At 35.9% G+C, this 24737-nt stretch overlaps 1 protein-coding gene across 2 annotated transcripts in view; it reads right to left on the reverse strand.

Annotated features, from left to right (window-relative positions):
* The window catches only part of PPA2 (inorganic pyrophosphatase 2), a 124028-nt gene that overhangs the window by 16314 nt on the left and 82977 nt on the right, over positions 1-24737 (reverse strand). For both annotated transcript variants that reach the window (XM_066384635.1, XM_066384634.1), the window contains 2 exons: positions 8249-8376; positions 7108-7193 (listed from right to left, as the gene is read on the reverse strand). In XM_066384635.1, coding sequence (XP_066240732.1) covers positions 7108-7193; positions 8249-8376 — 214 coding nt within the window. The remainder of the gene's footprint in view (positions 1-7107; positions 7194-8248; positions 8377-24737) is intronic.

Consider the following 24737-nt stretch of genomic DNA (forward strand, 5'->3'; position numbering starts at 1 on the left):
TTCCTCTCTGTCTCTCTCTTCCCCTCCCGCAGCCAAGGCTCCACTGGAGCAAAGATGGCCTGGGCGCTGGGGATGGCTCCATAGCCTCTGCCTCAGGCGCTAGACTGGCTCTGGTCACAACAGAGCGACGCCCGGATGGGCAGAGCATTGCCCCCTGGTGGGTGTGCCGGGTGGATCTCGGTCGGGCGCATGTGGGAGTCTGTCTGACTGCTTCCCCATTTCCAGCTTCAGAAAAAATACAAATATATATATATATATATACTTTCTATTTTTAAACTACATCTGTCTATAATCAGACATTGTGTATATAACAATTATAATAATTGGTCAGTTCACTTTCTATCCAGACTCAAACTCTGGGATTTATTTTCATTTTTGACAAGAATAAAACTGATGCAAGCTGGCATTACCATCTTTAAGACTAAACTATTTTTTATTCTCTTCTCTGCATCCCATGTTTAACTAAAAACTGAAAAAAGGTGCCTGACCAGGTGGTGAAACAGTGGATAGAGCGTTGTCCTGGGATGCAGAGGACCCAGGTTCGAAACCCCGAGGCCACTGGCTTGAGCGCGGGCTCATCTGGCTTGAGTATAGGCTCACCAGCTTGAGTGTGGGATCATAGACAATACCCCAAGGTCGCTAGCTTCAGCAAGGAAGGGGTCACTGGCTCAGCTGGTGCCCCCCGAAAAGCATACATATGAGAAAGCAATCAATGAACAACTAAGGTGCTACAACTATGAGTTGATGCTTCTCATCTCTCTCCCCTCCTGTCTGTCTGTCCCTGTCTGCCCCCCTCCTTCTCTGGCAAAAAACAAAACAAAACATCAAACAAACAAAAACACCTGAAAAGAGGTAATGCCTTATAGGTCAAATACTTCCCTAAAGAAAATCAAAACTAAAAAAATTTAAAAGAACAATTTTAAAAGAACAAGACAAAAAAATTAGATGCTGCAAAGTCTTAAGTACTGGTCTTGTGAAGAAAGCACCATGCATAGTAAATATACTATATGTAATGTTTTTAACATTAAAACTAAACCATCTCTAGATACTGGGCATATAATATTCAACCACAAAGAGCTTATAATATTTAAGGTTCATTTTAGCTTTCAAACTTGGCCATGGCCTACAAGAGGAGCAGAAAAATCATTTAAAAGAAAGATGACTAAACTGTTGGTATCCACTACAAATGAAATTAAACATGACTAAAAAGAATGTGCTACCTTTCCTTTTTATAATAACAAAACCTGACCAGTAGTGGCGCAGTGGATAGAGCATCAACCTGGGACACTGAAGTTCCAGGTTCAAACCTCAAGATTGCTGGCTTGAGCACGGGATCACAGCCTTGAGTACGGGGGATCATTGACATGATCCTATGGTCACTGGCTTGAGCCAAAGGGTCGCTGGCTTGAAGCCCAAGGTCGCTGGTTTGAGCAAGAGGTCACTGGCTCGGCTGGAGCCCTCCAGTCAAGGCACATATGAGACGCAATCAATCAACAATTCTCATCTCTCTCCCTTCCTGTATCTCTCTCTCAAAAATGAAAAAAGATATAAACTGTGACTGAAGAGAGGAAAGAGGTGTTGAAAAGTAAACCTAAATGGCAAAAAAAAACTATTTCTCCTACAACAGAGTTTAAAGTTATGTTAGGTAAGAATAGAAAGTTAATTAAAAGACTATGTAGCCTTCAGAGCAAACATTAACAGTGTAAAATAATACTAACAATAACAAAACTTATTGTGAAAAAGATGATTCAAAATATCAATTAAAGAATTTAGTAAGTACAGTGCTCCTAGAAAACAGAAGAGTCACTACTGGATTAAAAACACAAAAAGTACTTGTTGGTTTTAAAATATTATTCAACAATTTACCCCAACAGCTATTATTTAAGTAGCTGTTACATGTCAGGTAAGACACAAAGATGATTAAGGCAGGTTTAGTCATTTGCTTTCGAGGAACTTCTGGAGGAGTGCACACATTTACACCCACTGCAGTAGCCCCTCATCTGCAGGGTGTGCTGCAGACCCCCGTGGGTGCCTGCAACCAGAGTACTGATCCCTGTTTACACTGTTTCCTAGACATATATATCTATGATAAAAGCTTAATATACAAATGAAGCACAGTAAGAATTTAACAACTAATAATAAAATATAACAATTATAACTATATACTTTAATATATACTCTAATATGATAATAAAGTTATGTGAATGTGGTCTCTCTCTCAGGTAATCGATCTGATAACTGAGACAGCTAGTAAGTGGCTAATGGGTGAGGAGTGCATGCAGTGTGAATACAGTGCACAAAGGGATAAGTCACGTCCTAGGCTGGATGGAGCAGGACAATGTGAGATTTCATCACCCGACTAAGAACAGTATCAATTTTAAACTTATACATTTTTTTCCCTGGAATTTTCCATTAATATTTCAGACAGCAGTTGACTGCAGGTAACTGAAACCACAGAAAGCAAAACTACAGATAAAGGGAGACTACTATAGTCAGTCACTGTGGCAAAGGCATCGACAGAAGTAAATGCGGGCAATACAGAATGCCAAGACTACGACAGGGAATGTTTCTTAAGAAAAGAGGCAATCAAAACTGTCTTAATAAATGAGGAAGTTAGCTAGTTCACAAAACGAAAAGACGGTAGTGGCAAAGGAAACAGTCATTAGCAGCCTAGACATCACTAAGGCCATGGTGTTGGCGAGGAGTGACAAGCAGTTCTCAGCTGTTAGAACATGAGGTAAGAGGCAAGACACGATGGAAAATAAGACTAGACAGGGGCTAGTCTTGGAATCTTGGAAGGCCTTCTTTGCTCTTTTGGAGAAAGCTTGGATTTTATGTTTCTTACACAGAGAAGATTAGAAGCATCTAGGGAGCTTTTAAAACAAATAAAGGCTTAGAGATCCTAATTCACTAGGTTTAAGAAAAGGAGACAATGCAATTAGTTTTCTAACAGTTTTCTAGGTAGTTTTGATGTACTATGTGTTATTGAAGAAAACTGCTCTGATGAGTGGGGAAAGCGGTTAAAAAGGAAGGGCAAAACAGTTTGCTAATAAATACAAGTACATGGTAAGGAACTAAAAGAGTAAGTAATTTATTCACTAAAGAAGAAGGAAATAAAAATTTAACAACAATATCAAAAATTTTACAAATCAAGTAGGTATTAAAAATAAGAAAAAAATAAAAAAATGAGGTAGAATTGTAAACATTTTGACTTTAAATTATCTAGATGTATATAAACATCTGGAAATTTATGTTCTGATAATTTTTAAGATTAAAAATGTTTGTTTGTTATTAAGGCTTTTTAGAGCCTTAATTATACTACAGTTGTAAGTAGACTTGGAATCTAGCTTAAATCCTGGCCCCACCACACAGTGTGTAACCTTAGGTCGCTGAATCTCTGTGTAGCTTTAATTCCTCATGGGTAAAATGGAGATATAATGACATATATTTTATAGGGTTCTTGTGAGTATTTAATTAGATAACACATATAAGGCACTTAGAACCTGGAAGATAAATAGTATAGAGTTCAATAAATGTCACCTTTTATTAATGTAATCGTAATCATTACCAAAACTGTAGCAAAAAGTGACATCAGAGCTTAGAAATAAAGTTACCTTCAGAGTAAAGATAATTGGAACCAGCACAGAAGGCATGATATCAAGCTATAGAGAAACCAGCCGGAGAGATGGTCTCCAGCTGCACAGCCGAGGAAGCCTGGAAACACCCCAGTCCCACTGAGGACTGCAGAAGCTTTGCAGAAAGTACGCTTAGGAAGGAGTTAAGAAAGCAAACAGCAAGCCAATACCTCTTCAGACAATCAGAGATCCTTTCTTTTTCAGTTCATCACACTATCTGACTTAGAATGCCTGACCATGAACACTAACTCAGTCTACTAGTTAAGACTGGAAGACTTTGTTGTTAATAAGCTATGCTGTTTAAGTTACCATCAATTACCTAAATTTTAAGACAATGCTGAAAAAAATAAAATAAAAGAGTAGTCTGCATAAGAGGTAAGGAAACAGGGAGGAGGATATCAGAGTGGAGAGTGGTACATTAGCCTGCATGAGAAATATAATTTGAAGCTACAATGCCCAAGCATTTGTGTCACAGGTAAGATGAGACTCTTGATGACTTGGATAAAATATTTCTTGAGACTGTTTCTTTCCTCCAACTGACTAATTATTCTAATAATTTCTTGAACATCTCTCCTGATTCCAGACTTTACACTCCAGAAAGAGCAGGGCCTCTATTGTACTCACAGCAGTAACCCTGTCTCTGGACACTGCCAGTAGCTGCAGCGGACCCTTTCTCGGCACTTGCTGAAAAAGAACGTCTTCCCAATTTCTGCTGATTCAGAGAAGGGAACAACGACAGTTGGTAGTGTCCACTCTTAAGGATGGCATGTACTTTTGCTTTCTACAGATAGGCTTTCCAAGAGTCAGTTGTTTTTGTTCTCAAACCTATTTATGTCAGTTTACTATTATTTCATAACTGAAGCAGTAATTATGCTCATAGATGAAGGGAGTATGGACAGAGAACTGTTACTATGAACACTAGAGCAGGCTTTAAACCTACTGAGGCTAGAAACACTATTGAGGCTCTAAAAAGCCTTAATAAAAAAGAATCACTATAGCCTGACCAGTATTGGCGTTGTTGTATGGGACCAAAAGTTACAGAACTAATATTAATATTTTAGGAAGCTTAAAGAACACTTTATTTATTTGGGCTAGACACAGAGAGATTTGGTAAATGGGATTTCTATGCTTGTGTGATTAGCATAGAAACAGGATGGCCGATGGCATTGCGTTGTACATGCAAAGGGAAAGGAGACTTGGATTCTCTGACCTCCCCCCACACCTGTGGGGAAATGGGTGAATAGCTAGCCAGGTGTAGGCAGAGAAAGATTAAATTAAACCTTTTCTTATATTAATGGGCGATTTACAGGCATTTGTCCCCATGGAAACTACCTCTCCCCTCCTGAAAGCATGTAGTTAATGTATGTAACTCTGGACAAAGGAATAGCAAATGAACACTAGAAAATATAGGAATGTCTTTTAATATGTAAAGTGACATTTTTACCATTGTGTTACCTTGTAAGTTTTAATGTGAAGAAACATCTTTTTATGAACCCTATAGGCAGATGTTATAAACTTGCTAATGAATTGTGTCCCATCCCCCCCTTCATCCTTTTCCCAAACCTGTGTAGGTGAAGACAAAGGTTATAAGCTTATGCCGTGATGTCAGGCTTTTTCCCCGCCCATGCATAATTAAGAGTATATAACCAGCCCCTAGAATATTATAGAGGGACATGATTTTAGGACTGCCCTGTGTAAGCTATATGCGGCTAGCATATTTAATAAATTTCCTCCTTTAATAAAACTCTTCAAAAACTCATTTGGACTTGGTGTCTCTATGAAAACCCACGGAATTGTGGATTGGGTACTTTATAACAGTGTAGTGAATAATGTGTTGACCTAGAACATTGAAGTCCCAGGTTTGAAACCCTGAGGTTGGTGGTTTGAACCCAAGGTCACTGGCTTGAGGAAGGGGTTATTGGATCAGCTTAAGCCCCCACCCCCATAAAGGCACATATAAAAAGCAATCAATAAACATAGTGAAGCAACTGTGAGTTGATGTTTCTCGCTCTCTTTCCTCCCCTCCGCCCTTCCTGTCTCTCTCTTTTCTCAAAAAAAAAAAATCACTATAAAAAACTTGGGTGTCAAATCAGATGTGGGGTAAGGCTGATGTAAAAGGTTAGGGAAAAAACACTAAAAATCTGTAAGAGTTTTTACTTATTAATTTTATTTACTGATTTCAGTGATAGAGTAAGGGGGAGAGAGAGAGAAAGGAACACTGAGCTGTCCCTGTATGTGTCCTAATGTGGATCGAACTGGCAACCTCTGTGCTTCAGGACGATGCTCTAACCAACCAAGCTTTTTATTTATTTTCTTAAAAATTCTGTAAGGGTTTGTAATTATAAAATGCTTAAGGATTATAGATCTGAACAGGTGGTGGCACAGTGGATAGAGCGTCAACCTGGAACGGTCAGGATCCAGGTTTGTAACCCAAAGGTCGCTGGCTTGCCTGGCTTGAGCAAAGGGTTGCCAGCATGAGCATGTGATCAGACACGGCCCCATCTTCGCTGGTTTGAGCCCAAGGTCACTGGCTCGGCTGGAGTGCCCCCCACCCCCGGTCAAGGCACATATGAGAAACAATCAGGGAACAATTTCAGTGCCACAACTAGGAGCTGATGCTTTTCATCATTCTCCCTTCCTAACCATGTTTCTCTTTCTCTCCTAAAGGAAAAAAAACGTTTAAGGATTATAGAATCTGAATTTTATTTTCTATTATACATTATATTAGAATATATATATAAATTATGGAATCAGTATAGAAAAGATCTTAGCCTTATATCCACAGATAGGTGAATAAATGGACACTTAAATGTTTTAAAGGAAAATAATGGAGTTACATGTTAACTATTGAGTCCCCTGAATCAACTGGCTAGTGATCCAGATCTTGTTGGGTAAGAAAGCATTTACTGTTCTTATCAAGAAATGATGTGGCAGCTCTAAGATAAACAAAAATAACTGTATGTTTGGAATTGAAAAATTGCTAATGTTTTTTACTCTATCTTTGCACATACAGTATAATAACATTATTATTATAAATGCCCCACTAAACTATAAACCCCTTAAGAAATGACACTATGTCAATCACTAGTTTCATGGTGCCCAGCACTTAGTAATTTCTTCCAAATAGGTGCTCTACAAGTATTTTTTAATTGATTTTAGAGAGATGGGTGCAGAGGGGATGGAGGGAGGGCGGGAGGAAAGGAGGAAGAAAAGCATGGATTTGTTATTCCACTTATTTATGCACTCATTCATGGTTGACTCTTGTATGTGTCCTAATGGACGACTGAACCCACAACCTTGGCATATCCAGACAGCGCTCTAACCAACTGAGCTATCTGACCAGGCACATGATCTTTTAGTGAAAAAAAAATTAGAAATTTCTTTAAAAAGGAATCAGAACTGAGTAGTATACCATGGCTATTTACTGCCAATTAATAATAAATAACATTTCGTAGAAGAGACAAATTCTTACCAATTTATAGCCCCTCCATCACACTTCTTCAGAAGCAATGCTTTCCAACATTCATGAGCCGATTTAATAACTTCAAGAGCAAAAGCCTAGTTCCAAACCAAAAAAATAAAACACAAAAACCCATAGCAATCACACCATTACACAAACATGCTATATTGACATTATACTCACTATAAGAACCTGAGCTCTGGAGTGAGGCAAGCCTGAGCATAAATTCTGACATCTTTATTCACCAGATGTTTGACTTTGGACAAGTTACTTAATAGCACTAAACCTTAATTTCTTCATCTATAAAATGGAATACAGTAAGGATAATCTGAGTCAGGGCTGGCAAACTTAGGCCCATAGGCCAAATCCAGCCTTCCTGCTATTTCAGTAAAGAAAGTTTTACTGAACACAATTTTATATTTATACTTACTAATTCTATACAAAGCCCTCAAGATTTTAAAGGTTCTTTTAATATGCATTTTAAAAAATACTGGGTCCAGCAATAATTTTTTGTATAGCAAAATACTTATTGTAAATTTTTGTTTTCATTAACATGGCTAACTTATAAAACATAATTTACTTCTTAGCTTCCACTTAAATGTTGGTTTATTATGAGTAATTCATATAATGATAATAACTTTTTTAAATTGTTCCATGTTTCACACTTTAATTCTTTGGCCTATTTTCTCCATCAATGTCATATTAGAGATACCTTTTGGTATTCTAGTAGAAAAATCCTGTGACAGTAAGATAATTGAAGCACTTCATTAAATTAGCAGCTTACTTCAGTCATGGCAGAACGAGCACATAGGAGAGAAGCCTCAATCAATATACACAAATAATAACTGTCTTCCTTCCAAAACAGTAAATAGGAATCCTTATAGAGAATTTGAAAAATTAAGACTTATCACAGAAATCCTTCATTTTTGAAAAAGAATTGATAGATGGATATAGATATTCATCAGCCTACTGATTCATTGAGATCTCTTGAATAAAGTTTTTAATAAAAATGATGAAATAATGTCAAGTATAAAAATCAGTAAAACTCTTGTCATCACACTATATACAAATATTCATATAAGAAATTCTAAAAGTGAAAAAATATTTTACAGGTATCACGAGGAAATTATAAAATAAAGATTATCATATTCACCTTGTTTTTGAATGCTCCATTAAAAGCAAACTGGTTTTCTGGTTTACCCTCTGGCACCTTATAAAATCTAAACCAATTAACCGTAGCTTCCAAATAACCTGGTTTGTACTTCTTAACATCATCAATGTCTGTAAGTGAAGAAACAAGAAAACTTTTTATTAAAAATCAAAATCCATTCCTACTAGTAGTAGAGCATTGAACTTAAGGAGTCAGAAAACATGAGGTCTAGTCTGATTCTGCTAACTAGCAGCATAATTGTCAACACACGTCCTGCCATTTCTGGGCTTTGAAATGTGATTATTAATACTTCATTCTACAAACACTTTTTGAGCACCTTCAGACACTGTGTTCGGTACAGCAGATGAGAACAACAAAGTTCTTTTTCTCAAAGAGCTCAGAGGTCTAATTAAAGAAAACAAAACAGAAAACAAAATGCAATGAAGTAAGACTGAGATGTGCTTAAAGCTGATGTCATTCTGCCGGCAATGGAGGGCTTAAAGTAGGGGAGTTACTATCAAGATCAGTGTTTAGAAATATGAAGCTAAAGGAAACTGAAGATAGAAAGGAGAGGGTAACATCCAGCAGAGAACATATTGAAGCTAGAGAAAGGTTTCGTGAGTGTATATACCATAGTTTTTCATTCACTAGGTGTTCTAAGCAGTGAAGGAGACCAGTAAACGGAAACAAGTCTCTGCTCTCATGGCATCCATAGTAGAGAGAGACAACAAATATAGAATATGTTAATCAGTGAAAAGCCTGATGAAGGAAAATAAAATAGTAAGAAAGATGCAGACAAGGCAATTTTACTTTATTTATTTATTATTATTATTTTTTTAGAATTTTACCGAAATGAGAAGTGAGGGGTGGCAGACAGACTCCCACATGTGCCTGACCGGGATCCACCCAGCATGCCCACCAGGGGGCGATACTTAGCCCATCTGGGGCATTGCTCTGCTGCAACCAGAGCCATTCTAGTGCCTGAGGTGGAGGCCATGGAGCCATCCTCAGCACCTGGGCCAACTTTGCTCCAGTGGAGCCTTGGCTGTGGAAGGAAGAGAGAGAGACTGAGAGAAAGGAGAGGGGGAAGGGTGGAGAAGCCAGATGGGCACTTCTTCCGTGTGCCCTAGTCAAGAATCGAACCCGGGACTTCCATACACTGGGTTGACGCTCTACTGCTGAGCCAACCAACCAGGGCCCAGACAAGGCAATTTTAAACAGGGTGATGATGGTTCACAAAGTTTTTAATTTCATAATCTGTAATGATTTACAGGATTTATTTTGAAGTTTATCATGTAAACAGCTTAACCATTATATCTTGAGGACATTCATATAAAAATAGTTGGATATTACTTTATTAAAAATAGACCCCCTTCTCCCAAAAGGTTCCCAAGGAATGTATACTTTTCAATAAATATCAATTAAATAATATAACTAGATAAAACCAGAAGTCTTTACTCTCGACCACACTGTAACTTAAGGCTTAATTTAGCCTAGTCCTTTATGCATAATAAATTATAGCAATGACAGACTTGGTAGCACTGAAAAATTAGAATGCTATAATTAAAAACAGGAGTAAGACAACACGCACAAGGATAATTTAAAGATCACACGGTTTCAGACTTGCTCATCTAAGCCCTGTGGGAACCCTTCATTCCCTAGGCAGGTCCGTACCAGGGAAGCATTTTGCAGGCATGGGTTAAACAAACAGGAATTATGCTTTTGCTTTTTATGCTTGCCTTTTTACCTGTTACATAACAGTTTAGGAAGTCACATATTCCTTCAGATGTCAGATGTTTCATCTAAGTGAAATGAGTCTGGCAAGGCAGACACTGTAGGAATGGCAGAGACCATGGCACACAGAGAACTGGGTATCCTGCCTAAGGGCTCTCAAATTTAAAATTTTGCAATATGGCAATGAACCACACATGATCTTGTAATTCTGGAGCAAACAGCACAAACATTACAACTAAGGGGAAAAAGAATCACTTGAAACCAAACACAGGCTATAATTGCTATATTGATCATAGTATTTATTTCTTTATTTAAATGAGAAGCATCAACTCACAGTTATGGCACTTTAGTTGTTCATTGATTGCTTCTCATACGTGCCTTGACCAGGGGGCTCCAGCCAAGCCAGTGACCCCTTGCTCAAGCCAGTGACCTTGGGCTCAAGCCAGCGACCATGGGATCATGTCTCTGACTCCATGTTCAAGCCGGTGAGCCTGCACTCAAGCCAGATGACCCCAAGCTCAAGCTGGTGTCCTCAGGGTTTCGAACTTGAGACCTCAGCATCCTAGGTCGATGCTCTATCCACTGTGTCACCACTGGTCAGGCAGTACATATTTATTGATTAAATGATAGAAAATATTTAAGATAGTGAATTCCTTTTAGTATTATATATATTATATATATATCCTATCCTAGGTCACAGAAGTTTTTGTCATGTTCCAACAGAACTTTTAGTAAATATTTCACCTAATACATGTTTCCTCTTCAATTTCAGACTTTTTTTTTGCTCTTAAATGAGCTTCTTTCCAAGGTGAGCTTTCCATTGCTCATTTTCTTACATCCTATCTCTATTTTTGAAAAAAAAAATCTGTAAATTGGGTAATAAGTTCCTCCAACTCAGTTTCCTTCCTCCCTCCCTCCCTCCCTCCCTTCCTTCCTTCCTTTCCTCCCTCCCTCCCTCCCTCCCTCCCTCCCTCTCTCCCTTCTTTTTTTTTTAGAGAGAGAGAAAGAGAGGAAGGGAGCTTGATGAAAAGCATCAATTGTAGTTGCGGCACTTTAGTTGTTCATCGATCACTTCTCATACATGCCTTGATGGGGGGGGGGGCATATGGGGGCGTGTCAAGCCAAACCAGTGATGACAGCAACCTTGGGCTTCAAGCCAGCAACCTTTGGGCTCAACCCAATGACCCTGGGATCATTTCCATGATCCCATGTTTAAGGCAGTGACCTTGCACTCAAGCTGGTGAGCCTGTGCGAAAGCCTGCTCAAGCTGGCGACCTCAGGGTTTTCAACCCAAGACCTCAGTATCCCATTGTGCCACCGCCAGTCAGACTCACTGTTTTCTTATTTAAAAGAGGAAAAGTTATTTTAGTCCACTCAAGGTGAGCAACCCAAAAGGCGCTTACTAAGTAAATAAGTTTTTGTAACTTAAATCTGATTTTTGACTTAATCATTGTACCTTACCCAATCTGTCATTCTCTGTCCCATGCATAAGGTTTTTTAATTACTGACATCAAATTAGAAAATTATTCAACATCTATTCCAGCTTAGGAGGCTATCTCTTCAGAGGTTATGTTAAGCAATGACATCAATAATAAAAAAACCTAAAAATTTAATAATGTTTATAAGAAGTAAACTCTCCAAATATAAGCTAAACTTTTCCATTCTCAATTAATTATATCCTGGGGGAAAACAGCGAAATTTTCACACACACACACAAAAAAACAAAAACTGAAAATAAGCAATTTAAACATTTAAAAAACCCCAATAGCAAGTGCCTCTCAGAACAAAATCTTATATCCAATACCAACAGTCAGTTCAATGATTTACTCTTCTAAAAATATAAAAAATTCCACCTAAAATCTATAAACTGATTTATAGCTTATAAAGACTTTTATATAAATAACCTCTTTTGTTCCTCATAAAGCTCGTGAGGGTTTATAAGCACACTCATATGAAACATAAGAAAACTACAGCTAAGAAAATATAAAGGATCTGCCAAAATTTATCCAACTCATTCATGGTAGAACTAATAGAATAGTCCCCTTATATGCATGGGATATTTTTCAAGACCCAAGTGGATGCCTAAAATCACAAATAGTACTGAACCCCATTTATACTATGTTTTTCCTATACACACATAACTATGATAAAGTTTAATTTATAAATTTGGCACAGTAAGAAATTAACAACAAACAATCAAACAGAATAATCATTACAACATACTGTTATAAAAGTTATGTGAATGTATGTGTGTCTCTCTCTCACAATACTGGATAACAGAGCAGGTAGCATTTGTACAGCATGTGCACACTGAACAGACAAACTGAGAGGCACAAGATTTCATCCTGCCTTTCAGAATGATGTGAAGTTGAAAACTTATTAAATACTGGAATTTTCCATTTCATATTTTTTGACCAAGGTTGACCAAGGGAAACTAAAACTGCAGAAAGCAAAACTGAGTTAAGGGAGGACTACTACATTACATAAATTCCATAAATTCTAATTCCATAAATTCTTTTTTCTCTACATTGCACAGTAATATTGTCGGACATTTTATTTACATTAAAAATATGTGTTAGGTATATTTTTCCTGTTTCTTATTGTGGTAAAATATATATAACACGAGATTTACCATTTTTAAGTGCTAATAAGTACATCTAAATGATGTACAATCATTACTATTACCCATTTCCAAGATGTATTCATTAGACGTACTGTTGACAAAAATAAATTTTAAGAAAAGCAGCAGTTCTGCAGTAGTCATTTATTTCCATTACTGGTAATTAACTTCATATTAAACTTTCTATTCTAGATAATTATATAGTTTATTTTCAAGATAAACTAATCTAACAACAAGTTAGAATAATCTAGCTTTTTAAAATATAATCAAGGTAAGTTTATTTCAATTCCTATTTTTAATTACAAATGAATTCTTTTTAATCAAGATCTACCTGATCAACTCCCTGGACAATTAACGAAGACTTTTTAAAAATATTCCAAGTGATATCCACAGTAGTTTCCATGCTGAGTCTCGTAGAGAACTCCAACATAAAAGTCACACTTTGCTTTCTCCAGTTAAGTTTCAACTTTAGCAAATATCAGTATTGTTTGTTCCCAAAGCATTTATGCCAACTGCATCTTAGTTATAAATGATATTTAATAAAAGATTATATAAGGCAGTGATTTTATCAGTACAAAATAGAGACTTTGATTCTATAAAATTGACTGTTTTGAAATAATTTAATAAAAGAGGTAGCTAAAAATATCTGCTGTCAAATTAGGTCTGGGTAAGAAGGTAGTTAAAGGTGAGAAAAAAATAAAAACCTAAAATTATACATGTAGACTGCTTTGCAAAGGGGAGGGAATAAGATTTTAAATATGAAAGGTCAGAGAGAGCCTCTGATAAAATGCACTGTAGTATATTCCCGAATAAAGTGTGGGAGCAATCCATTCAAATACCTAAAAGAGTCATCTTGAGAAGTTGGTTAAGTGCTAATATTCTGAGGTCTGAATGTGCTTAAAATGTCTGAGAAAGACAGTAAGAAAGCCCTGTGCTTAGAGCAGAGTGAAGAAAGACTTGAAGAGATCAGATTAGAGAAGAAGCCACCAGCCAGTTACATAAAACTCTAAGGGCCATATGAAGGACTTTTCTTTTTACTTTGAGATGGGTTCTGGGTACAACTTTTTAGGAAGATCTATCTGTTATGCAGGGAAAAGACTATAGAGGAAGAACTGGAAGCAGGATATCCAGTAAGAGACTACTGAGAGTATCCACGTAGGTGACAAATGATGAGGGCTTAAATAAATATAGTTGTATGGAGGTGGTGACAAAGAATCAATTTTGGATTATCTATAGAAAGCAAAACTGAGAGGACTTACCAATGGCATAAAAAAAAGTAAAAAACGACAAAAACCAGTAAAGATCAGACTTACATAAAAAGTATCAGAGAGCTAAAAAGGACTAGTCATCAAATTCAGCAAAAATAGTCACTTAACTCTGTATCACTTTAGTTTTGTTTTTTCTTTTTAAAAAGCTTCATATAAGCTATCATAACTTCTGACAAACAGTGTGTAACCATGATTGGCTTCATTACAGGGTGTTTTCAAATTTGAAAGTTTAATTAACAAAAATGATATGGAGTCTCCTTAAGAGAACATTTATATTAAAACTAAAGATATAAGATTTATAAAAAATCATCATAGTTCTAAATAAATCCATTGGAAAGTTTATACATTTCTTTATTAAATGCTAGCTAAAAAATCAAACCAAAAAATAATGATGAAATAATTTAATAAATTTTAAAGTTCAGCCCTGGCCGGTTGGCTCAGCGGTAGAGTGTCGGCCTAGCGTGCGGAGGACCCGGGTTCGATTCCCGGCCAGGGCACATGGGAGAAGCGCCCATTTGCTTCTCCACCCCTCTGCCGTGCCTTCCTCTCTGTCTCTCTCTTCCCCTCCCGCAGCCACGGCTCCATTGGAGCAAAAGATGGCCCGGGCGCTGGGGATGGCTCTGTGGCCTCTGCCCCAGGCGCTAGAGTGGCTCTGGTCGCAACATGGCGACGCCCAGGATGGGCAGAGCATCGCCCCCTGGTGGGCAGAGCGTCGCCCCCTGGTGGGCGTGCCGGGTGGATCCCGGTCGGGCGCATGCGCGAGTCTGTCTGACTGTCTCTCCCTGTTTCCAGCTTCAGAAAAAAAAATGCAAAAAAAAAAAAAAAAATTTAAAGTTCAATTTAGTTTTTACCAAGTCCAGAGCTTTCCATTTTAGTTTTTATTAACCATTTTTGAATTAGGAATTTATAAAAGCAAAGAAATTGATCAAAACTATCTTAGTCAAAACCTATGATTCTATCTTTGTACATATGAGAGAATCCTAACACTTCCTATTGTTCAAAAGCGATCTTTATGACTTACCTTTTTCCTTCATGAGGGATATTGTACACACCTTTTATGTAATGAAGTTTCTTTTCAATATAAATCAATTCACTTGTTTCTAAAACCTAACAGAATGTCACAAATGTCTACTAAGAGAAAAAAAAGTGGTTTGTGAAAATTAAAAGTTTCTTTCCATTCCTTTTATATAAAAAATATACTGTCTCACACTAGAGGGAGTTTCTAGTCACATGTGTTTGCCAAACTCCAATTTTACCCAATTTTTCAGAATTAAATATACTTTAAGATAATAATCTATTTTCTCCAGATAAGCAAATAGTAATGATATAAATGAGGTGAAAATCAAATTGTTAAGGTTCATTTTACACAAACAGCCTATGAACAGTATGACAGACAGGGAAAGACAGAAAGGAAGAAAAAACAGAACTATTTAAAGAATGAGGTCTTTTAAATCTAGAGACATGTTAAAGCACTAAATAAACCTTATAAATGATTATGTAATAAAACAAAGAAAACACTAAGAAATTAGAAGCATGAGAAAATTATGACAACATATTTTTTCACATGACAATATATCAGCATAATACTGTACATCTAAAGATCAACAATAAAAAATGTAGTTATGGGGATAACTACATATATAATTAAAAAATTTAAAACAAGCAAACAAAAACAAAGAAAAAACACAGTCTTGCTTAATAACTTTTTTTGTCCAAAAAAATAAAACTCTAAGAATATTCAGGAAATGATGACAAAAGAACACTCAAACTTTGTAAGAAATAAGGTAAACTAGGAAAAACGTCCTGTTTGGAATTAACACTTAGTTCTAGCACTTAATATACTATTGAGTCATCTTCAAAACAATAAATTACTTTGCCTGAATCTTCAAATACAAAATGAAGGAATCAAAGGTTGCTGTGAGAATTAAATAAGGCCATATATGAAAATCACCTAATAAAAAATAATTCTTAAAAAATATTAATAATTAATATTTATAGCCTTCCAATTCCCTATAATCTTGTCCATGGATAAAGCCAATATTATACTCAGAGGCAAGCTTTATCTCTCAAAAAGAAATCAACAAGTAGATTAATGATTTAGAAACTTATTGAAATATTTCCATTAATATTGACAGTTATTTTATTTTTAATGTGTATAACTCAACTGAAAAATCAAAGGAACTAGACAAAGATATAAACAATGTAAACAAGCATCAAAAATAATATATAAGAGGCATCTGGACATACATAAACACACATATACATGTACACTTATTTATAACCTTTTCCTATGTTTTTCTTATGGTAAAGATGAAGCCTCAAATGAATTTGTAATTATCAATAGTTTCTTATTTCATGAAAGACATATTTACCTTTCTTCTTCCTTCTTTCTGTCCTTCCTTCCTTCCTTCCTTCCTTCCTTCCTTCCTTCCTTCCTTCCTTCCTTCCTTCCTTCCTTCCTTCCTTCCTTCCTTCTTCCCCCCTCCCACCTTTCCTCTCTCCCTCCTTCCCTCCCTTCTTTCAAGTAAGAGAAGAGGAGATAGCAAGAAGAGGGAGAGGAGAGGGAGGGAAAGAGAAGCAAATGGTTGCTTCTCATGTGTACCCTGACCCGGGATCAAACCCAGGATGTCTACACACTGGGCTGATTGATGCTCTATTCACTGAGCCAAAAAGCCAGGGCCCCTTTATTTTTAACATAACAATTTAGATCTTATAAAATATTTTAGTTTTTAGCATGTTTAAGTGAAATTTAAATAACCATTAAAAACATATGGAGTAGAAAGGAATATATAAATAAAATTACTTTTATTTCTGAAATAAAACTTTCATTCACTTCAAGTATATAAACCAAATGATCAGCTATTAAAACAATGCTCAACTTTCCAAAGCATTTTGCTTTACAGAAAAAAGAAATCTCTGACAAAGATGAGGCACTGAATTCATGTTTCTACAAACTCCCTCAGGTTAACCCACAGTGAGATATTTGTAATATTTGTTGTGAAAGATCAATAAAGTAATTCATATAAAAGTAATTTGAAAAATAAAAAGATAGAAGCAATTATAACCATACTAGAATAGATAAATGCATTGACAAATTCACTATTTGACTCCAAAAACAATATACTGGATAACAATACATTAACACTTGACTTCTCATCAGAAGCAATGAAACCCAAAAGAAAATAGAACACCTTCACAAAAATCCCCATAATTCACAATTCTATATCTGGTAAAACAACACTTCCAAAACAAAGGCAAGAAGACAATTTCAGACTAATCAAAATGGAGAACATTCATATTAGCAGAAATGTACTACAAAAACCCTCAAGTCTTCATATTGAAGAGAAATTATAGCACATGGAAACTATGGGATCTTCAGGAAATAATAAAATGTATGGTACAGCCACTCTGGTAAATAGTTTGATAGATATAATTGCCATCTGGTCCAGTACCCCATTTCCCAGGTATTGCCCCAAGAGAAATGAAAACATATGTTCACACAAAGACTTTTATTTGAATGTTCATAGCAGCTGTCTTTACATTAGCCCAAAATTGAAAACCTAAATTTCCATCAATACTTGGATGGATAAATAAACTGTGTCATGTCTCTACAATGGAACACTATTCAGCAATAAAATGATGCAAACTACATGAATTACACAAAATAATATGCATGAAATCTCTAAAGTATCATGCAAGAGGAGGAGGTCATCGTGTCTTTGGCAATGTATAACTCTAATGAAATACAACTGCAATCATCAAAACTACCAAAATTTTAAGTATATATGTTTCTCCTTTTAAAAGAAGTGAAAATGCATCTATTTGAAAGATACTTTCAGACTTTTTTCAAAACATTCTTTTTTTTGCTTATCAATAATACATATATGCATACATTCATTTATTCATCAATTAAAAACAATACATTCAGCACCTATAACATGCCAGGAACTGTACAAAACTTCTGTAAAGGAGAAACTAATATTAAATACCTAGACATAAACCTAACATAAAATATAATAAGACCTTCATTCCTAAATCAGTATCACTTTATTAACAGACATATAAGCAAGTGTGAACAAATGTAGAAATACACACACAAATATCATATTAATTGATATGACACTTAATATTTTAAAGACAGCAGAAATCCTTGACAACTGGATTTAAAAACTTGCACAAAAGAATAAAGGCATAAAACAAACCAAAACAACTTTGTATAGTAGAACAAAAGGGGAATTTGTCTTGTATATGTTTTATTATGAGGTTATAGTAATTAAAACAACATGACACTGGCAGAGGAGTAAGTAGATCATTGATACCAAAATCCAGAAACAGATTACCTCTATAAATAAAAATGCAATATATGATACAGGAGATATTTTAAAACAGTAGGAAGAGAACAGATTTTTCTGTCAAGTGGTAATGGGGAAATTGTATATATGAAAAAATACCGGTAAATTCTACATGGATTAAAAACCAAATTATAAATAAATAAATAAATAAATGTGTGTGTGTGTGTGTGTGTGTGTGTAAATACAAAGGAAATGAAGAAAAAAATCTTTCTGACTATGAGGTAAGAAATCCTTAACTAAGAATTAAAATGCTACTATATAGACTAGAAAAATTTTTGGCTATGAGGAAAGAATGTTTTAATTGCTCTATTAAATATAGTAAATGCTAAAAAATCAAAATGCTAAATTCATGTATAAAAATTGTTGACAAAATAAAATACATCAAAATAAAAATATCTGTAAACCAAAATGCAACAGTTTTTCTGCAGGTGAGAAGAAAATATTTGTAATCTAAGTAATAAATATCCAAGTAATTCCCATATATCAAAAGAAAATGTCATGTCAACTCAATAGAAAAATGGGAACAATATGTCTAGGCAATTCAGGGGAGGGAAGATACAAATAGCCAATAAATATGTGAAAAAGATGCCCCATCCCAGCATGATGCAGAAAAATGCAAAATTAAAATAAGATACCATTTTTCATCTATCAGTTTGGCAAAACAAAAAAAATGTTTTTAAATGCTTAGTAATAGTATGTTGTTGAAGCTTTAAAACCTGTAAATTAAGCATTATTTCCTTTATGTAAATTAGGAAGTTGGGGCTCCATCAGGTTGATTAATTTGCTCAAGGTCTTGGAACAGAGTACCTCAATATACTTACTAGATTTAAGTATGAGGCGGCAGGTATGTGTGTCAGGGAGGGACATTGTCAAATTTGACTATGTGACTACATCTCCACAGATGACAGTGTGGTGACTGCTGGGGGGACTGGGCATGGAGAGGTGGAGGAGGGGACGGGGGATAAAGTAGGGTATATATGATGATGGACGGAGACTTGCCTCGGGGTGGTGAATACACAGTATGGTGTACAGATGATGCGTTGTAGAATCGTGCACCTGAAACCTATATAATTTTGTTAACCAGGGTCAGCCCAATAAATTCAATAAAAAGAAAAATTATTCTAGATCCAAGATTAAATATCCAGCTAGCAAAGAAAGATAAATTAATGGAATGGTTCCCAACTTGAAGTTTTATCAAATTCTGTACATTCTCATCTCTATTTCCCACCCACATCCCCAAATTGAGAGCCACCTGTGTTCAGTGAAAAAGATCTGAATAAAAATATTAAAATGCCATTTTTATCTGGCTAATTTCTACCAAACCATAACATGAAATGAGAAAAGCATATAATCAGCTGACTTTTTATTTTTATGTTTAGATAAAAACCAGTAACATAAATGTAGTGCCATATCCCTTTGTCCACATTAAAAAAAAATACACTACAAAATGGCTTTACACTTGAAATTTTGTCCAGAGGATTAAAGAAATAAATAAGGAGTTTCCAGTTCTATGGACCTTACCAAAGGAAGTGACGCAAATGCACAGTGCTCCTGTTCCAATGCGCTGCCCTCATAAACTAATCCCAGGCACGCTGGCCTCGACACAAAATTGGTGGGATGCAAGAACAAATGTTTTTAATGACCTTTCATAAACATTCACAGGAAACAACAGTTCCTTTCCAGAACACTCACTGTATTTTCTCCATTACAATTAAAGGTTCCAGCTCACAGAGTTGTTCTAATAATTTGTTCTACTCAGGATTGCTAAGATTTTTATGTTCTTCACCCTGTCCTGCATATCTGTGGTTAAGAGTACACAGACTAATGCACAGTGACCTTCATTTTAGCTGTCCTTTCCTCCTTCTCCATTCTTCTTTCCCAAAAATCTTCTTTTATAAACACCTATACTAAAAATATGTATTAACACCATGAAAAATAATAGAAATAGAAATTAACACACATTAAAAAAAGTAATACCAAATAAAGTTGTTCTACATCGAGGCCTATTTGTACTGTATCAGAAAAACCTCTCAGAAAAGACTTGGTTAATTTCCTCCAAAAATATATATGTTCGTTTCCATTTAATGAGAAATTTGATATGACCAATAAAAATGAAAACCATCCAAATGTCTTGTGTATAATAGAAATTCAAATATTCTTCTAATCTAATTTTAATATGAAACATGTAACAAAATGGCTAAGGCTCAGGCTTTGGGTCAGATTGACCTCCACTGAAATTATAGCTACATCATGTTAACAGCTAAGCTAAAGAATTAAAAAAAAAATATGCCAATGTCCCCAAGAAGTCTATCTCATGATCCTTTAATTTAAACTGTTCTTTTCATCACTAACTTTGAAAATAATTTAGGTCTTTCTATTTCAAACAGAGGCAGACTAAAATAAGGGATTAAAAACATTTACTAGAACAACCAAAATTCAGAGATGAGAAAAACTCTCAGGAACATTTATGATTAGAGGATCAACTTTAGAGAAGCAACTAAAGCTTTGAGAGGTCAGATGACTTTTCCAAGGTCAGATCAATAACATAGCACAAGAGAGGATTTTAGAGTTTAGGTCTTCCCTAGTCTTGACCACATCAGAGAAATCTGACTGAAACCTAAAAAACACTGAAAGAGGCCAAGGTTTAATACAGAGGCAAAAGATTCCCGCAAATCTAATTCTATTCTCAATCACAGTAATTTTACTCAATTTGTCCCTGCTCCTCAACTGCCTCCTCCCACATTCCATCTCCACACATTCCCACTTATTAAGATATAACTAATAATGAAATCAAAGGAATGAAGATCAAAAGAACTGTCTTTTTACTGGGACCTCTAATCATAATTATCTCACTGATGCCTATTAAGAGCAAATGGTCAGCACTCCCAGAAAGCCTCCTGTCCTAGGCCACAAATATATCCAGCTACCCCAGCTGGATTCCAGTGGCTCTGTGCATGACTTTACACAAGTTATTAACTAACCCCTCCCCCACCAGTCCATCACTTCCCTCGTCGTCGTAAAGAAAAGAAAAAGGGAACACTAGCATTCTTGCTTGAGCTTGTGTACACAATTAAACAGCTATTCCAAAAGAAGCTTTCAGCAGAGTTCCTGGACACGCAGTAATTCTTCCAGATGTTAGAGCTTTAGAATGATGATGACATGCCAGTCCCTTTCTGTGCCAGAGTACATGCACAGGAAAGCAAACTGAACACCATTCTCCCTGCTTACAAACGTTAACACAAATGTTTCCCTTAAGATTACTATGTTATTCCTTTATTTTTTTTCTTCCCTAAATGACAATATTAAATTGTGTTTGAGAAAGTAAGGAAATCAAGCACCATATTAATTTGCTTATTTTTAAAAAATAACAATGCAAGGACATTAAAATTGTTAGTTTAGTAAATAAAAATTTAAGCCAAAGAGATTTGTTTTCCACATGTATTTTCCTGCCCTGAGAGACAACATTAAGCCTCCTTATACATGGTTTCACTTTCTGGGGTTTCTGTAACCCGTGATCAACCATGGTCCAAAAATATTAATTAAAAAGTTTCATAAATAAACAATTCATAAGTTTTAAATTGCATACCAATCTGAGGAGCATGATGAAACCGAATGCCATCTCCCACTATCCTGCCCAGGATGTGAATCATACCTTTGCCCAGCGTATCCATGCTGTGTATGTTCTCCACCTGTTGGTCACGTAGCAGCCATCTCAGAGTGCTTGTGATCAAGTAACCCTCTTTTTAAAATTTATTCAAAGTACTTTTTGAGAGAGAGGTAAGAAGAGAGAATCAGGAACATCAGGCTGCTCCTATATGTGCCCTGACCAAAGAATCTGCGCTCCAGGACAATGTTCCAAGGAACAGAGCTAACTGGCCAGGCCAGGGCTGGATTTTTATTGATATTTAGAGACAGAAAGGGGAAGGGAGAGAAGAGAAGGGAGGAGAAGGGAAGTATTTGTTGTTCTACTCTGTCATGCATTTTTTGGTTGCTTCCCATGTGTCCCTGACCAGGGATCAAACCCGCAACTCTCATAACCAACTGAGTTAACTGGCCAGGGTCCAAGTAATCTTTCTTTTACTTAACAGTAGCCGCCAAGAGCAGGAGTAGTGATGCTGGCAATTCGAATATGCCAAAGAGAAGCCATAAAGTGCTTCCTTTAAGTAAAAAGGTAAAAATTCTCAACATAGTAAGAAAGAAAAAATTTGTACGCTGCAGTTGAAACAGCTATGGTAAGAAGAATCTTCTATCTGTAAAACTGTGAAGAAGAAAAAAGAAATTTGTGCTACTTTTGCTACTGTGCCTCAAATGCAAGTTACAACCACAGCGTGTGATAAGTACTTGGTTAAGATGGAAGAGGCATTAAATTTGCAGGTGGAACATGAAAGAAAATGTGTTTCAACTGATGGCAATGTTTTATACCACAAAGCATTGAGCCCTTATGAAGACTTCAGCAAGGACTGTCTGAAATGAGTGACCATGTTCACATAACTTTTATTACAGTACATAGTGAAAACTGTTTTATTCTATTATTAATCTTACTGAGTCTAATTTATAAATTAAAGTTTATCATAGGTATATTTTTACAGGAAAAAACAGTACACATAGGATTCAATAATATCCACAGTGGTACGCATCCACTGGGAGTCTTGGAACAATCTCCCACAGATTAGGATAAGGTGGACTACTGTATATAAAATACATACAGAATCTGATAATTTTAGAGTAAGTGCAGTGCTGGCTTTTGAAAAATTCCCAACTATCTCATTTAAAATAATTTCCTTGTTATTAATGTAATTTATCATCCCAGAATGTGTCTACATCAATATAACCGTGCTGACTTCATGTTTTGTTTTTTAACTTATCGTTTTTTTCCCTTCTTTTTCCAAGTGAGAGGAGGGGAGATAGAAAGACAGATTCCCACATGCACCCAACCAGGATCCACCTGGCAGCCCTCGTCTGTGGTTAATGCTCTGCCCACCTGGGGCCATACTCGTAACCGAGCAATTTTTAGCATCTGAGATGAAGGGTCCACAGAGCTGTCCCTTAGCTTCTGGGGCTGATGCACTGGTACCAATCAAGCCGTGGCTGCAGAAGGGGAAGAAAGAGAGAGAAAGAGAAGGTAGAGGGGTAAAGAGGCATATGGTCGCTTCTGCTGTATGTCCTGACCAAGAATCGATCCTGGGACATCCATAAGTCGGGCCAACACTCTACTGCTGAGCCAACCAGCCAGGGCCTAACTTATCATTTTTAAAATAATTTTTTTTTAAATTAATTTATTGATTTAGAGAAAGGTAAAGGGAGAGAGAGAGGGGGACTGAAACATCAATCTGTTCCTGTACCCGGAATTGATTCAATTCGGTAACCTCTGCACATCAGGAAAATGCCCTAACCTACCGAACTATCCAGCCAGGTCTAATTTATCCATTTTTAAACTGCCAAATCACTGCCAAAGCAATAATTACAGGACAATAGACAATAGTTTTCATTTATTTAAAGAAACTAAACAAAATAAATATTTACTGTTCTGCAAGTTAAAGCAGCTTCTGGGCCTAAATTACCTTCTCATGGTGCTACTTCCATTGACATAAAGTCCTTAGGCATCACTGGCAGTTTTGAAGAGGCTGATACAGCTGTTTGGTGAACACCTGAGGCTCTACATTATAGAAGGTGAATTTATTCAAGAGAAAAATTACACGACATCTAGCATTTCAATCTTCTTAAAAAATATCTCTGAATTTGGTTATTTCATGACTAAGCACTATTATGCCTAATGGCCAAAGCATTCTCCAGTAACAATATAGGTGTCCTGGGAGTCTTACTCACTCTTTCAGGCCATTATGGAGCCATTAAGAACATTAGAGCATAGAACCTAATTACAGAGCATCAAATGGTATTACTACTCTCCAAATGTTAACAGGTCAGGCAAAGTGACCAATTTTCCATTAGGGATTACAAGGAATTTGTTTTCAAACGTTACTTAGACTATTTTTATTTTCACAGTGGCTACTCTAGTTTCAGTAGTTAAACCTTAAAGATTTAAATAAAAATATAAAAATTACAGAAATATAGCCAGCAACTAGTTTCTTTCTAATATAAAACAAGTTCTCTGATGCAATTGCTAATATTTGTTCAGTCATGTCAAAGTTAAAAACTATTACTATTTTAAAAGTATATTTACAGTCTCCCAAAGTTTGTACATATGTTCATTGCAATCAAAGAAGTTATTTCATAATAAACAAAACAACCCCAAAACTTCCTAGCAGAATCATTTCTTAAATGTATCTGGATTAATATAGCAAATACACACAAACACAAGACACTATAGTATGTACTGACTCAGAATCAATTTCCCATGTATTTTCTGTAAGAACATTTGAAAATGTATCAGGCAATAATGAAAAAGAAAAACAAATAAGAAGACATGAAAGAATCTAAGAAAGAGTGGAACCAACAAGTCAATATGGCAATGAAGAAAAACCCATAATAATAGCTACGTCAAGGGTTCAAGAAAACAG

This window comes from Saccopteryx leptura, chromosome 5 (genome assembly GCF_036850995.1).
Source record: "Saccopteryx leptura isolate mSacLep1 chromosome 5, mSacLep1_pri_phased_curated, whole genome shotgun sequence".
In the NCBI taxonomy this organism is placed as follows: Eukaryota; Metazoa; Chordata; class Mammalia; order Chiroptera; family Emballonuridae; genus Saccopteryx; species Saccopteryx leptura.